We start from the raw sequence: 14,529 nt of genomic DNA on the forward strand, positions 1-14,529 counted from the left end.
CTTGATGTGCAGGTAAAAGCCGAAGTTACCTTGTGTGTGTAATTCGACGCTGTACTTTTTACTGTAGTAGTGGATTGAATGTGTTTGCATGTAGAGCACCTGGGGCGACCACAGGGATTGGTTCCCAACTTCTTCTTTTTCTGTAGTTTGGCGTGCACAAGAACATCTTTAAAATTAGTGTTGCGTCTGTAGGCTACTCTGGGAGGGTCGGGAAAAATCTTCTTAAGTTTCTGGTTGCTGGTGAGAATGCCATTCTTGTTGCGTACATGCTCTTAACAATTCTTCGTCTATTAATTTAGTGACCACCAGTGCCACGTACACTTTGGGGAAAATACAATAGCTGTAGACGTGATTTGAATAGAGCAAATGTGGGAAATGTATGCATGCTTAGCCTTCAGGCACCGTTTAATGCGCACGGGATCACTGTAACACTGCAAGAAGATCACTGTAAGAAATGAGTTATGTAATCAAGGCCTAAAAATGAACCCCGGTAAGTGACCGCTTGTGCCTCCCGTCCTGTCCTATCTAAAAAGCGATGTTTGAGGGTGGCAATGGTTCAGGGCAAAGGACGCTTTCAGTCGACGTGGAATACGGGAGGTGTTTGCGCCTGTGCTACAGGGTCAGACTGTCTATATGAATACTTCTTGGCATTTCTGAGCGGACGTCCTAAATGTGGGAAAGCTATCTCCACGACGTGTATGTTCACAGCATTTTTACCCTTTCCACAGAGCTTTTCTAATAACATCTTGCTTTCAACACCTTCTGCGCCAGGCGCAGAATAACACCTCTGGCGTTTGCAGTGAGCGCTGATTATTGTGCAGAAATTCAGCGTTCGGTACTAATAACGACTCGGGGACACCGTTCTAGAAAGATCTATTGGGTCAGTGTAAAGGTTAGCCCGTATTCCGGGCTCGTGTACCGGTACTGGTGCTTTGAGGTCGATTAATCGAAAATGCACAGTATGCGACAGCTAATAATTGCTCTATATCGCTGCCAGCCTGTCGTTTGCTCAAGGCCACACCGCTGCATGTACTGCGCGTCGCCGCCATGGAAGCTTATCAGTCAGCATGCTGACTCCCTCTTTACCTTCGATGTCTTCGGTTCGATTCTTCGTTGGGCGTATATTGATCACGCCACTTTTGCTCAAATGATTTTTGGCCACCAGCATTACTGCCGGCATCCGTAAATTTTTTATCAAGTGAAACCTCTTGCAGGAGACTTCCACCCTATATGTCACTTCTTTTTTTTTGTTTTTGAACATTACTTTTTTTATTCAAATATTCTAATGCCAAATACCGGCGTTACATAGAGGTGTTCCAATAAATCAATGATAGTTACAGTTCACGCATTCGAAACCATGCAAATCCATGCAATCAGACAATGCATTCAAACAGATAAAGCAAAAAAAAAAAAAGAAATACAGTGACACCTCCAATACCTTGAAGACCCATATGGCCATAACAATGAGTGTCGCAAAAAAGCACGCTTGCTGAGAATGCATAATTCAAATGGCAAAAGCTTGTTAAAATAAATACACATTCGCGCAGATACGGCATGTTGCAATAAAAAATTAACACACTTAGAGAAATTTGAAGCAGTACAAGGAACTCGTTGCTAACCTAAAACTAAGTCATGTGCGCTAGGAACATCAAAATATGGCGAATTAAAAACGTGAATACAAAAATGGCGCAAGAGAACACACTGACGTCTTGTACGGATGAGCAAGAGGATCTACGTGTGTACGATCAAATAGTGCTTTAGTTTTGCTAGGAATTCGTCATGACTCAGAGCGGATACGATTTTATTTGGAAACATGTTCCAGTGATATAATTCAGAAAGAGAGGCAAGTGGCTGAAGAAGTTAGTGCGCACGATAACTTGGTGCACTTTATAGTGAGGTCCAGGCGCGGGAAGAAACGATGGGCTGGCTTGATGTCGCATGCACTGAAAGATGACCTGCAGGGATAAAGCTTGTGAAAATGGCAAAGAAGTCGTATCGGTCTTTGGTTTTCTAATGAGGGCAGATCTAGAGAGTTAGAGATTTAGAGTAATGAAGCGGGCTGCTTTGTTTTGAACTGGTTCGAGCTTGACGACAAGGTACGACTGATGCGGGTTCCAAATAAAAGACGTGTACTCCATTTCTGAATGAACCAGTGTCGTATAGGTCAATCAATTATTGCAATTGTTTACCGAGCATAAGTTATGCCTGATGTAGCCAACAGTTTATCACGGGCTGCTTGTAATCGCATCGATGTGTTGATTCCATGAAACGTCTGAAGATAAATGAATTCCCGAGTGTTTTATTGTGAACCTATTTCCAAAAAACAAGAACAATACCGTTCCTCGAATAATGGGAAGGCTTCGGGTTTGTAGCTCTAGTGAAAGCTATAGTATCAGTTTTTTTATGCGAAGCATATTACTAAAGCTCAACCCAGCTCCTCAAGCGCGGCGGTGTCGCCTTCAATACCACGTGACACCGTGACGTCACGACAGAGGAGAAACGGTGCTCCAACCAATGGCTCCAACTCGCGCCGTCGCTCGCGGCGTCGCCTTCAAGGCTGACCACGTGACACCGTGACGTCACGACAGAGGAGAAACGGGGCTCCAACTCGCGCCGTCGCTCGCGGCGTCGCGGCGGTATATAAGCAGCTGCGCTTGCCTCTGCTAGACACTCACGAGGTAAGATGCCTCCTGGAGACAGAGCTGATCGTTGGAATGAGAAGCGAAGGTTGCGGCGTGCTACAGAGACTGTTTCTAGGTGGCTTTGCTACGGTGCAGCGACTACGCGCCCCGCATCGGACGCGGTTAGCGTCGAGCAACGCAGCGTTCGGCGCGACAACGAAATGTGCGCCTGAGCAAGCGCCGCACGCCTTAGCCGACGCCGACGACACCGGTTTTTCTGCGACACGAGCTCCTTAATGCTGTCGCGTTAAAATAAAGGCTAGTATGCTTCGCATCCTGGGCTTAACCTTAGCTAAGCCACAGCCAGTTTTTTACACATTTAATTCCATTTACCTGTGCTTACACCACCCGGCAATTTTCGCGAGGGTAAACTGCAATGTGCCAGTGTCAGAAGGATTACTTATGCGTCTACAAATTACGCAGTCATCTGCAAGTAGTCTAACTGAAGATGCAATATTATTGCTAATGCCGTTGATGCATAGCAGGAATAAAAGCAGTCCCTATACAGAGCCCTGCGGCATCCCAGATTTTACTACTGCTCGTCGGCGAAGAAAATTAATTAGCACTTACTAATTGGTACAGGTTAGCTAAAAAGTTAGTTATGCAATTCATAGTCCTACTTTTATTAACATAGCAAAGTTTCACTAATAAATGGTTATTAGCTACCTCGTTGAAAGCGTTCGTAAAATCAATAAAATATGGCGCCAGTTTGTGATGGGTCGTTCATAGCTAGGTATAGGTGGGAGACTATATTAAGCGGGCATAAGTGCACATCGCATGAGCGAACCGATTGGAGCGCGCGTTATTTAATGAAGGGAAGATTGTGCTCCCGATAGAATTGCACGTTACAAGTCTATATTTGGTTGCAATGGGGTTAAGTGTAATGATGTGGCCTAAATATAAGCTTTGCAAATAATTAGTATAATCTCGTGTTCTTTTTCTATATTGTGGTGTCATAAGATGTTGGTAGTAGCTTTATTCGGTGTCCTCGGCGAAATAAACAACGCAACTTGCTTGTATTTGGTTAAGAATCGGGGCAGGTTCTGGGTAATGTGTAGGCGCAGTTTAATGTGTCTTCGACTAATTACAGTCTTAGAAGTACATAAGGTATGCAAGCGATTCTGAAAGCTTTGCGCTTTACCGATGACGCTAAATTTAGCCCACCGTCCTGGGAGAGCTGTGAACGCCATCGACATCAAATTTAGGGAAAATGAGAGGAGGAAATCATTATGGCCGAATTTCTTGTCGTGAAGTAATATATGTGTGGATAACTTAATAATAATAGCGCCTCGTCACGTGGTATTTCGTCCTATTTCGCGGGCTTTCTTTGGAAGGCGGAAGAAATGACCACGTTAGATGTATCGTGTTGGAAACAATTTATTCAGAGGTTTCTCGAAGTGCTGTACAACTTTCCGTATCACACTTGGGATCCGCAGCCAATACTTAAAAAGTTCATTAATTAGACATAACTAATCCGTTAGTTAAGGGGAAAATAAAAAATAGCCAGTATAACTCTAGGCCAGTGCCAATATTAAGCATTTGGTTCAACTCGCGTCCGGTGTGCCTTTCATATTTAACACTTTGGCTCGTTATGTGGGACAGCCTGCATATATATATATATATATATATATATATATATATATATATATATATATATATATATATATATATATATATATATATATATATATATATATATATATATATATGCGCGCTCCGCTTCAAAGGAAACAAACTGTGACACGTCAAACGCCATTTATCTGCTGGAGTTTGGTGGTACCTGCCACCTACAATTCATTGTTCAAGCAGAAACCACGTTTGGAATCCTATTTCATAATCATCGCTTTCACGCAAAACCTTTCCCCCACCTTACGCTGTCAAAGTACCTACGCACAACTGGCACTCTTTCGACTGTATCAGAGTGCCCAAGCTGTAACGCTAGTATTCACTCAGACGAAGGCTGGTCCTCCGAGGCGAAACGTCAGTAAAAGGATATTCCATAAACCATAACGTGCATCCTCTTCTTTGTCGAATATATATATATATATATATACATATTTATATAGAGAGAGAGAGACGAGTTTTGTTCTTGGTATAATTTTGCCTTATAATTCACTGTTCACGCCCACTTGTTATGCAAATAGACCGCGTTTCGCGGATCTACATGTCGTTGAGAGCATGACCTGTGAGTGGTAAGAACAGTACGATTATTCTGTGCACTTTGATATTCACGAGACACAACCGCGTCGCGGTGATTAGGCATAGCAACGATACTGTGTTGCATAATACATTTCTTTCCAAACGAAACTCCAGCGATAAGGAGTAGGAGGAATATGGGATGAATGCTGGGCTGCCAAGAACGCGTGCGGACGAGCTTTAGCAGAACGGCAGCGTGAACTTTTTACACGCTTCTGCGACAGTGGTTCTAAAGAGCCAACGCTTGGATGTCGTAATACATACAATGAATTACACGCAGTGGAACATCTGTTCTGCATTGTGCATACCGTGGTATGAAAACACGCTCTGTTTGTCCTGCCACAAACACGCTTTTCGCTGCCGCCGAACGAAACGTGCTCTTTAAGCGACTACAAACGCAGAAAGAGAGATAGCGACACCACCTTGTTCGCGCTTGCCGGCGCACCTTTGCGACGGCGCTGCGTCGTATGCTTGCGGGATTTTTCTTCAAAGGCCTACGCTATGCGTGTATGAAGCGGATAGCTTACGCACACTATTACGGATTTCAACATGGTCAAAGGATCACTCCCACCTTTGGCTGGTTGGAGCGATTGTAGGGGTGATCACATTGGGGGCCAAATCCGCACTGAACAGCTTCCTGGGGAAAGAAGAAAAGAGGTCGCTTTGAATTTGAATAATGCAGCGGATGGAATTTGCCGCAAGAAAAAATATCAAGAAAAAACACATAATAAAGCTTGTTTTTCTTTTGGCGGACAAAGCACTTTGATGATATAGCAGTCACCGAACCTGATCACCTCATTCTTTCGCCCTTTTGGTTCGACTGCATTCCGAAATTTATACATCTTTCGCTTTTTACGCCAGGTATGGCAGCCAACTTTAGGGCGCGCAGACTTCTCTTTCCGCTCATCAATTTCATTGCAGGGCTGATTTCCTCTTTTTATTCGTCGAGAGAAACAGCCAAGCACGCTATCACTCGATATATGCATCTCTCAAATTAGGGGCGGCTTTCAAGACTTTAAAAAATGAGGGTGCATTGAAATGTGACTGCCTTCAAGTTCGCCATTTAGTCAAGTGGCCCTAAGGCACTAATAAAACAGTTAAACAATAAATAATTGTTAATTAGTCCTCTAAAGCTGACGTTTTTAGTGGCAAAGTCTGTCCGCCTTGCTTATGGACTGTTCAGATCAGAATGTGTTGTCTAAAAAAACACCCTGTATTTGTTACAGTAATGATGTTTAGGCAGCGTTTATTGTTTCAGTGCACTGTTCTGTAAAGAACAGAGGCGTCAACCAGCACATATGTAGAGGTAGCATATAAAGCTTTCATGCGACGTCACGTACGCAGCTTCTCGTAGTGCTTGTGTCCAAACATGGCACTCACCATGACGTCAGTGAACCTTATCATTGCGCGTACAGCGTTTTATCTTTTTTTATATAATGAACATTCTCAGCGAATTATCCCTATTGTCGTCTAGTCGCTTGGTGCAAGACGAGTCTTTGGTGCTATCGTGATGTCACGTTTCTCGTTTACGCAGCTTCTTGGCCATAGGGTTTCATACAATTACTAGAGGGAACTATCGCGATAAGTGACTACGGGAGCTGCATGCAGGGCGGCTCAGTCAGCATGGGAATGATGGGTAGTACATGGATTTGCTTAAACTTGGTCCTTGCTTTAGATGGCTACGTGACTTTGCAAGGGGATCAGTTTTAGGAGAGTATTGTGTTATAAATAATTCAATAAGCATTAGCATAACTGTCCCATGGTAGGACTCGAACACCGGACTTCTAGCACAGAAGTCCGACATTGAAATCATTACGCCATGGACAAGAGGAACCATTGTAATTAGCAGCGATTATACATGCTAGCGGAGTTTTGTTACCTTCTGCATTAAAAGAAATAACTTGCTGTGAAATGTAGCCCGATTTAGGCCCAGATAAAGCATAATAGACAAAGCCACAAGAACTGCTGAAGCCCCAAGCACGAGGATTAGGCAAATCCATGTACTATTTCATCATTCCTAGGGTGGCTGAACGATTGCAGTGCCAGAGTTCCCTTTAGTAATTGTAATAAACCTTACGTTCTCGGAGAGCTAGTACACTAAGATGACGGCCACGATGACGTCAATGAAAAATATTTATAGGTGACTATACATATAGCCGATTCGCCCATATGTGAATTGCCTGCAGTGGCGCGATGCTCCGGCGTGGAAGGCGACTGTCAGCCTCCACTCACGCATCCGCCACAAGGGGAGTGGGCGGTGGGATACGTAGTCACCTGTCCTTCCCGAGAGGTCCACCCCAGCATTTCGATGGCTCTCGCGCGACAGCACGTCCGTCTCAAAAAGCTATAGCACTTGGCGTTCGACGTCGAACGCGCCTCGGAACTCGATTGCGCGAGATCCCGTGTTCTTTGCTTTGATGCCTTTGTATCAGCGGTCGAAATTCAACCACCGCCGACTACCACGAAAACGGGCGAAAGAGAAAGCTACTCGACTGAAAACCAGGAAGCTGCAAAGAATAAGTGTACATACATACGAGTGCTGGCCGGATGGACGACGCTGGTTATCCACCATGGTCTCGATGGTTTGCTCGTTGTGAAGCAGATACCATGCGAAGGAGCCATTCCGGGTGATTTTTTCACTATTGACCGCAAAAGGTGCTAGCGTTATCGCTTTGAGCCATTACAGATGCAAGCCGAGCGCGTCTTGTAGCCACGAGTTGCCCCTCTTGCGATTGGCGCAAAACTATGTGAAGCGTTAGCTCGTGCGCGCTGCTGCGGCCGCTTTTTGTCGAGTCACGAGCGCTGACGCAACAAGTCATTTTTTTTTTCTGCGCTGCACCTTTTCGTGGCCAGTCTTCTTTGTTTCTTTCTTTTTATGAAAGGAGCGCTCTCCCGCAGAATAGCGTGACAGGAAACGCGCTCTGTAGAATGAGACAGGCAAGACGAAAACGAACTCTTGATTTCCGTTGTATAAACGAAGTTTTGCCCGTCGAAGCCTCCACAGCGCCAATCGCAAGAGGTGCATCTCGCGGCTACATTCGGATATCGCCGGCGCGTGCCGGCGCGCAAGAAGGAAGTGCGGAAACATGCGCGCTTGCTGTCTCAAAGGGACGCGCATGCGCGCAGGCGTTGGTCTCGACACCAGGGGTGCGTCGCTAGAAGAGGAGGGCCGTTTCGCCCCGCGCTCGCGCGCCCCGTATATTGTGGGCGAGTGCCCGTGCTGCTCCGTCTGCTGAAGGTATATTGCTACAGATGCTCAGTTGATCTACGCAATAATCTACGCAGTACGGTTTTAGGTGCATCCTCGCGATACACAGATCTGCCGGCTCCTTCCACCGACCAAGCTTGATGTGGCGTGCCCATGCGCACCTCGATGCGTCGTTTGTTTTATAAGGTACGTATAGCTTCCAGTTGCTTACATTCGCTGACGACATGCAGATGCACAGTTGAACAAAAACATCTGCTTGGCTCCATAGCTTTCGCTGCGCTTTCACAGAAAGTTGTCACCAGGTGTAGGTTCCGCAATGAGCTAGTGACTCAGTACGTCGTCGGGATCCTTCTTTATCGAGGGAGGGGGCGGTGTGAAATATGACTTGCCCGAGACAAAGATGGGCGCCGCTAATGCGGCGCCCATCTTTGTCCGAGTACAGGGCGATGGAACCGCTACAGACGCTGTAACTGTAACGCCCGAGGAAGACACATGGGACATGGTAGCAAAGCGCGGTCAGTACTCGGCGCGGTTGTGGTTTCTCCACCAAGCAGTAATCGAGCGCGATGCTGCTCACCTTCGGTGCATTGATGAGAAGTGGCGTAACTATTTAGCATGGCATGTCCATGGTAGTGGGAAATTGTCCTGCTAGATTTAGGTCCGTTTGTATCTTGTGGTCTAGAAGTTGCCCTAGTCTTTCGTTGCTGCCATTCCTGCATGACATAATAGTCAAGACACAGCGAGGTCAGTAGTATTCCGTTGACAAAGAAGAATTATTGGTTCGACGAAGTTCTGTAATTTTTATGCCCAAGTGATAGCGTACCTACATTGTGGGACTGCTGCTCTACTTTAAGTGGGAAGGTTCGTTCGCAAGTGCAAAAAGAACGCTTGCGGTCTTAAGTGATCGACGTGGTTTATCGTTTTCTCCGTATGTTACGAAGGATAGCGTGTGCAGGCTGCGTGGAAAGTACAGCCTTAAATTGTTTTTAACACTTTAATGGACCTCTACCCTTGCAAGGAAACGATTCTGTCTAAAGTACTCTGGCGCGCCGTCTTTCTTTTCCTTTTTTCTTGTTTTTTGCAGTGACTTATGGACATATTTGTTCTCCGTGCAAGGTATAAGTCGCCCGCATCCACGCAGCAGTTGATATGGCTGCATTAATTTATGTAAATTATGCACCTGGAATAACCACGCAGAAATGACGCGCTTGCAGCCTGCCTCAGAAAGCTTCGTACACCCGTGCCAGTTATACCTAAATTCCGTCAGCTTTTGATCTTACCTGATTTTAGAGGGAAAAAACAACACGAATCCAAGTAAACATAACAGATAAAGAGCTGAGAAGAGTGTTATCAGCACTTACAGTACACAACTACTTACTTCATTCGACGAAGCGACTCTGGCCTCCGCTTTGACATAGTAAGCTTTGAATCTTTGTCGTTTTGAGTAAGACTCGTCTGAGCCTTCGCTAAGAGTTCTGCTGAGTCCCGAATCAGTCCTCATTATCTCGCGCTTTAAGTACGGGCATGTTTTCCAGCGTAGGCAAGCGGTCTCCATCTCCCAAGCAAATAAGAGGGATGTTAATCCCTTTTGTATCCCAAATTAGCAACGAAGCTTTGTTCACCGTGCCTGTGCTCTCTAGATACTTACTTATTGGACGGACTCGGCTTTCCTGCAACCCCGATTACAAAGATGACCACCGTTCATTTAGCTATAAAGGTTTAGATTTTCTGCACTGAGCGAGAAGTGAGCAGTAGATATAATTTTCGAGAGACATTTATTATAGAGGCACATATGCAAATCAACTTCTTTAACTTTTCAATCTTTCAGGTCTACCGGAGGATAGCTGACACACTCGTTATCAGTGACTGGCAGCAGTTGTTCAAGTTACCCGAAAAACCCTTACGGGCGTTCGACGTCGACACTGTCGTGTATCAACTTGTTTAACTAGATCAGCCCGTCTGCGGATCTAGAGCGAATGACGGCATATATACTCAGCCATAAGGTGCGTCGTGACCGAGGGTAGCTAATTCTCTGAGTTCTGCAAATATTTGCACATTTCTTGGGCAACAGCTGCTTTCAACATCTCTCAGTAGTTGCTAGCTGTAGAGTTAACTGAATAATGAGGCAATTTTAACGCTTTACAGTTTTTTAGTAGTTGTCCTCCTTTATTATCTTAGCGTGTTCTCGAATTTTGCGACAAATTAAAAACCCAAAATTAGCAAGAATAAAAGGGACCGTGAAAGGAGCGTACCCACGGAGCGGTATAGAATGCGATAGGCGACCGTGGCGGAAGGTCGTCAGTTTTTATGTCCGTGTCTCAGCTGAAAAGCCGGAAAGCGAAAACGCAAGTTCAGCTTCCATCTACTAGCTGCAGGCGTGGAGAAAATATTCTTTCATCTACGAGTTCTTCAGGACCTGCCAAGCTCAGGGTGCATATGCAAAACAGCATTTGCGCCCTCCGAGAAGGCAATTGCGGGTTGTCGAAACATAGCATTGCGCATGCGCGTTCATTTGTGCTTGTGAGTTTTCCAATGCCCCCCCCCCCCCCCCCCCCCTTCCCTGGTTGTCTGGTTGTCTCGGCTCGCTATTTCTGACTGAACACATCGAACAACAATGAAACACATATGATAGGAGTGGCGGGAATGCTGCGCCAATTGCGCCTGTCTAGGCCGACTGGAATTTGTTGCTCCATACTACTCCAAACGTTCTTTTTTTTTACCCAAATACGCCACTGCTGCGCCACGATGTAGTTTGGGCTATGTGAAAATTTGGAACCTACCACCCAATGCAATACAAAACGTGCCGCCACATTCATTGGTAGCATTCGGTCATAATGTTACAGCCAGCGAGGCTACCGTTGTGCCAAGCGACATAAACGAATTTGTTCCTATCTTTATGCGCCAACCACGAGATGTGTGTGAGGCTACAATGAGTTGAATGGCCATGCATGCTGGCTTTGCGAAGGCTTGATCAACGCAGTAGCTTTACGCATCGAGGGCTAATGCGCGATGACAAAAAGGTTATCAGTGTCCACCGTATTTATCTGTCTTGCTTGCAACTTTATTAGTTGCAACCTATCACTTTTTTAAAAGAGAATTAGAAGTCGTTCAATTTAGCCTCGGACATTATAACCACCCACCCGGTGATCGGGTACTAGACGGTGGTTCATGCTTTTTGTGAACTATGTCTTTGGTAATACATCTGCCTTTGGTAAAGCTAGTGGCAAAACAGTTGAGTACGAACGAGCCCTATGTGCCTAGTTCTGCGAGCGGATGTTAGTGGCGGGATGAAGAACATTACGTGCTCGCACCAATGGTTATGGTCCATAAAAAGAAATCTGAATGTGTGGAATATCAAACCTACGAAGCGTTCCTTCCTTAGTGGCACATTTAAAACAAAAATAATTTCGTCTGCTCCAGTAAACTACCTGCACCAGGGGCCATCAAACCTTTTGTCCAGAGGACTAGATTGGCGCCTAGTGGCAGTGTGGAGGGCCGGGCAAGAAAGAACAAGAATATTTGTGCAAGTAACTAAGTATACACGTAACTAACGGTGCTGGGCATAGAATAATAATGTCAATTAACGTGTTTTCTTCTAATAAGTTTTTATCTTTAGTTGTGTTGAACGCCTTGCATAACGTCCAGCAAAGAAGCGAAATAGCTATTTTAGCACTAGAATTTCGCTCGCACCACAAGATCTCTACGAGTATACTTATTTAAAGTAATCTTCTACAAGGGTGGTGACATACAACTTTCTTCACATTTCAACCAGTATGGCGCAGTGTTCTTTTCTTGTTGCCAGCCATTCTATCTGCCCCAAGCAGCTAAATACAATATTTTAAGGTCGGCCACGGCGGCCGCATTTCCATGGGGGCGAAATGCGAAAACACCCGTGTACTTAGATTTAGGTGCACGTTAAAGAACCCCAGGTGGTCGAAATTTCCGGAGCCCTCCACTACGGCGTGCCTCATAATCAGAAAGTGGTTTTGGCAGGTCATCATCATCATCATCATCAGCCTGGTTACGCCCACTGCAGGGCAAAGGCCTCTCCCATATTTCTCCAACAACCCCGGTCATGTACTAATTGTGGCCATGCCGTCCCTGCAAACTTCTTAATCTCATCCGCCCACCTAACTTTCTGCCGTCCCCTGCTACGCTTCCCTTCCCTTGGAATCCAGTCCGTAACCCTTAATGACCATCGGTTATCTTCCCTCCTCATTACATGTCCTGCCCATGCCCATTTCTTTTTCTTGATTTCAACTAAGATGTCATTAACTCGCGTTTGTTCCCTCACCCAATCTGCTCTTTTCTTATCCCTTAACGTTACACCTATCATTCTTCTTTCCATAGCTCGTTGCGTCGTCCTCAATTTAAGTAGAACCCTTTTCGTAAGCCTCCAGGTTTCTGCCCCGTACGTGAGTACTGGTAAGACACAGCTGTTATGAACTTTCCTCTTGAGGGATAATGGCAATCTGCTGTTCATGATCTGAGAATGTCTGCCAAACGCACCCCAGCCCATTCTTATTCTTCTGATTATTTCAGTCTCATGATCCGGATCCGCAGTCACTATCTGCCCTAAGTAGATGTATTCCCTTACCAATTCCAGTGCCTCACTACCTATCGTAAACTGCTGTTCTCTTCCCAGACTGTTAAACATTACTTTAGTTTTCTGCAGATTAATTTTTAGACCCACTCTTCTGCTTTGCCTCTCCAGGTCAGTGAGCATGCATTGCAGTTGGTCCCCTGAGTTACTAAGCAAGGCAATATCATCAGCGAATCGCAAGTTACTAAGGTATTCTCCATTTACTCTTATCCCCATTTCTTCCCAATCCAGGTCTCTGAATACCTCCTGTAAACACGCTGTGAATAGCATTGGAGAGATCGTATCGCCCTGCCTGACGCCTTTCTTTATTGGGATTTTGTTGCTTTCTTTATGGAGGACTACGGTGGCTGTGGAGCCGCTATAGATATCTTTCAGTATTTTTACATACGGCTCGTCTACACCCTGATTCCGTAATGCCTCCATGACTGCTGAGGTTTCGACAGAATCAAATGCTTTCTCGTAATCAATGAAAGCTATATATAAGGGTTGATTATATTCCGCACATTTCTCTATCACCTGATTGATAGTGTGAATATGATCTATTGTTGAGTAGCCTTTACGGAATCCTGCCTGGTCCTTTGCTTGACAGAAGTCTAAGGTGTTCCTGATTCTATTTGCGATTACCTTAGTAAATAGTTTGTAGGCAACGGACAGTAAGCTGATCGGTCTATAATTTTTCAGGTCTTTGGCGTCCCCTTTCTTATGGATTAGGATTATGTTAGCGTTTTTCCAAGATTCCGGTACGCTCGACGTTATGAGGCATTGCGTATACAGGGTGGCCAGTTTCTCTAGAACAATCTGCCCACCATCCTTCAACAAATCTGCTGTTACCTGATCCTCCCCAGCTGCCTTCCCCCTTTGCATATCTCCCAAGGCTTTCTTTACTTCTTCCGGCGTTACCTGTGGGATTTCGAATTCCTCTAGACTATTTTCTGTTCCATTATCGTCCTGAGTGCCACTGGTACTGTATAGATCTCTATAGATCTCTAAGATCTCTATAGATTTGGCAGGTAAAACCCCATATAAAAAAAACAATATTTTAAGGTGGTTTTGGAAGCGGCGCCATCACTTTCTCCTCGCCGCCGTTCCCTTTCGCCCACGCACCGTTGGCGGAGCCCTCTGCGCCAGGAAAACTAAAAATTGCATTTCCTGATGCGAGAACTGCGGTGTCAGCGAAATGTATAAAGCCTCACACTTCCCCGAAAAACGTTATCGAAGTCGCATTAGAAGGAATATTGACGCTAGCACTTGTCCACAACGCTGCACTTTCAGCGATAGATGCCCGTATTTGCCGCAGAATAGGAAAAGTGACGACGCCGCTTTGTGGACCGTCCCTTCGCACTGTCAACGCTCTGTACGTTGAGCCATCGGGCACGTGCACCGCTCTTGTCGTCATTTAGGAGGTCAGGAGGTACGTGCCTCTTGTGCCGTATTTTTCATATACGACAAGCTTTCCGCATTTCTACCTGCAATTCATCCGTATACCGTCAGAAATCCTCCGTAAAGTGACGAATTTTTTTTAGCGTACGCACATAAGACAGCCTCTCAAGCCACTACCGGATCCTCGCCATTCTTTCTGCTTTACGGCCGCTATCCCTCCAGCACCATTGATACGGTTGTCCCATACCGGCTGGACCCTGCTGACAGCTCACCTGTTTCTACGGTCACTCAGCAAGCCGAGAAATGCTGACAACTGGACCGTTCTTTGACGTCTGCTCAACAGTGTCACCAAAAAGAGCGTCATGCATGACTTCAACCCACCCCCTTACCACTTCCCCATAGACTCACTCGTGTGGCTTTGGGTCCCGCCTGTTGGTGCTCCTGGCTTTTCATCCAAGCTC

General features: G+C 45.6%; 1 protein-coding gene and 1 long non-coding RNA gene across 5 annotated transcripts in view; one reads left to right on the plus strand and one right to left on the minus strand.

Moving 5' to 3' along the window:
* The window catches only part of LOC135904120 (uncharacterized), a 266,311-nt gene extending 258,770 nt beyond the window's left edge, over window positions 1–7,541 (minus strand). For all 3 annotated transcript variants that reach the window (XM_070536144.1, XM_070536135.1, XM_070536126.1), the window contains exons 1-2: window positions 7,408–7,541; window positions 5,449–5,514 (exon numbers count right to left, since the gene is read on the minus strand). In XM_070536144.1, coding sequence (XP_070392245.1) covers window positions 5,449–5,514; window positions 7,408–7,449 — 108 coding nt within the window. In that variant the 5' untranslated portion in view covers window positions 7,450–7,541. The remainder of the gene's footprint in view (window positions 1–5,448; window positions 5,515–7,407) is intronic.
* A 514-nt stretch (window positions 7,542–8,055) lies between these two features.
* Window positions 8,056–14,529, plus strand: part of LOC135904078 (uncharacterized) — a 65,898-nt gene continuing 59,424 nt past the window's right edge. For both annotated transcript variants that reach the window (XR_010565002.1, XR_010565001.1), the window contains exon 1: window positions 8,056–8,271. This is a non-coding gene — a long non-coding RNA (uncharacterized lncRNA). The remainder of the gene's footprint in view (window positions 8,272–14,529) is intronic.

The sequence above is a fragment of the Dermacentor albipictus genome, chromosome 1 (genome assembly GCF_038994185.2).
Source record: "Dermacentor albipictus isolate Rhodes 1998 colony chromosome 1, USDA_Dalb.pri_finalv2, whole genome shotgun sequence".
Lineage (NCBI taxonomy): Eukaryota > Metazoa > Arthropoda > Arachnida > Ixodida > Ixodidae > Dermacentor > Dermacentor albipictus.